The 2,350-nt window shown below is 37.1% G+C and overlaps 1 protein-coding gene across 1 annotated transcript; it reads left to right on the top strand.

Moving 5' to 3' along the window:
• Positions 1 to 896: 896 nt before the first annotated feature.
• LOC123938349 (olfactory receptor 2AJ1-like) lies at positions 897 to 1,865 on the top strand. The gene has a single exon (XM_045999663.1). The coding sequence runs from the start codon at positions 897 to 899 to the stop codon at positions 1,863 to 1,865; it is 969 nt and encodes a 322-aa protein (XP_045855619.1).
• Positions 1,866 to 2,350: the final 485 nt, after the last annotated feature.

Raw genomic sequence — 2,350 nt, 5'->3', positions numbered from 1 at the left:
CAGCTTATATGTCCAATGAAACTTTTGCTAAACTGAATATTATTCTACCTTTAAAATAAAGCACTTCTTGTAAGATGGACTCTAGTAATCTCCATCATTACCTTCTGTTTACTTTTATACAGCATCAGCTAGTACCTTTAATTACTTTGATGGCAGAAACAGACTTCATGCAGAATAGGAAAACTTCTGTGAAACCAGCAGCAACTGTTTTTATGAGGTCTCTTCTTAAACAAAGTTGTTGTGGTTAGAAATTCTGTTCAAGGTTACCTGACTTAAGAGATACTTGAGTTAGGATTAGAGCAAGGAGGACTCATGGGAAATGGGAAAATCCCCTATGTGAGAGAGAAAAAGTAAGCACAGACAACACTCAGTTCTGAAAATGTTTTTGTGTCCTCAGGTTATCAAAGACTTTTTTTCTCATCTTCAAGAGAGTCTTCTTCATTTTCCCTGAAGTCTCCCAAGACTAAGTGAAACATTGACTTTTATAAATCTAAAATAATCATTGCCTTTCTATTGAAGTTATATCTGCACAATACTTCAAGGTGATGTATTTGTAAATGCTTTAAGAAATACATGTGATACATTTTCATCAAATTGATTAGCTTTTAGTTGATAGAATGTTAAATGTACCTGTGTTCTTGTTTGGTTACTATTAGTGATTACAGTTTGTAATCACTACAATGTGTAAATAGTAGTTTATTGAGAAATTCAAGAGATATAGTTAATGAAATTTTGTATATCAAGAAGTTACTCATAATACTAAATAGATAACAACAAGAATGAAGTGAGCACGAACATATTCAGAGGAGTTCTGAGAGTAAGAAAAGCAAATATACAATAACACATTGGATGGAATAGTGCTCTTATCATTGTTTTCTGGGCAATGATGTTCAGCCATGGAGATAAACAATAAGAGTATTACCACAGATTTTATTCTCTTGGGGCTCTGGCCTAAGCTTAGTCACCTTGTGATCATTGTCTTCCTCATTCTTCTTGTCTACATTATAACTGTAATGACCAATTCTGTTCTCATTCTCCTCATCTGGCTGGATTCTCGACTCCACTCTCCTATGTACTTCTTGCTCAGCCAGCTCTCCTTTATTGATGTGGCCTTGATCTCCACTACCGTCCCCAAAATGGTCACAAACTTCTTCTCAGGGAAAAGAACCATATCACAGACAGGCTGTGGAGCCCAGATCTTTTTCAGCTTAACCTTGGGAATTTCTGAGTGCCTTCTACTGACCCTTATGTCCTATGACCGCTACATTGCCATTTGCAATCCACTACGTTACTCAGTATTGATGAGCCATACCATCTCTAAACAGATGGTCATTGGGTCCTGGGTAGGAGGGGCAATAATTTCCCTAGTTCATACAGCCTATGCCATGCACTTATCAATATGTCATCCTCGAGAGATCCCACACTTCTTGTGTGAGGTCATGGCACTCCTGAAGCTCACTTGTGAGAACATTTCAGGATATGTGCAGTCAGTGGTGATATCAAGCTTTCTGGTGGTCCTAATCCCTCTGAGTCTCATCCTCACTTCCTACACCCACATATTCCTTGCTGTCCTCCGTATGAACTCCCTTGAAGGTAAGAACAAGGCCTTGGCCACATGTTTCTCGCACCTCTGTGTGGTCTCTCTCTACTTTGGTCCTGCCATATTAGTCTACATGAGGCCAGGATCTTCCAAAACCCCCCAAATAAACCAGTCCCTCTTTATGTTTAATGCTATTCTTACCCCTATGCTTAACCCCCTCATCTATAGCCTGAGAAACAAGGATGTCATAGCAGCTATGAAAAGTATAGTGATCAGTAGATGCCTCCTGAAAAAGGTTAAAAATCACCTAGTTTGCCACACTTAATTATTACCACATGTTATCATATTCCTTTGAATTGTTTTAAGAGAATTTAGGATCTGATAAATTTGGTTATAAGAATCCTAGATATATTAGAGGTCATTTGTTTCAACCCCCTTATTGTGTGAAAATAAAAAATAAAAAATGAAATATAAAATAACTTATTGATGTCTTCAGAACACAAACCAAAGATCAAATTCTTCCAACAAAAAAATCCTGAAACTGCAGTGCTTTTCAAAATAACACAAAGCATCATTATTGCTCCTATGTATCCAAATGACAAATGTACTCATCTGACTAAATATACCTATGAAAAAGGAGGCATGAAATTATCCTAAGAAAAAATGAAAGAATTCAGAATTTCAGGATTGGCTGAGGAAACATAACTTCTAACAGCTGGATTCAATTGTTATGGCATTGAAATAATCTGATCTCCTGTGAAATGCAAAAGGCAGCTTTCAGATTGCCAAAACTTCACAAACCTGCAACCC

The sequence above is a fragment of the Meles meles genome, chromosome 3, assembly GCF_922984935.1.
Source record: "Meles meles chromosome 3, mMelMel3.1 paternal haplotype, whole genome shotgun sequence".
NCBI classification, from domain to species: Eukaryota; Metazoa; Chordata; class Mammalia; order Carnivora; family Mustelidae; genus Meles; species Meles meles.
Note: the sequence above shows the minus strand (reverse complement) of the source record. Positions and strands in the feature narration are given on the sequence as shown.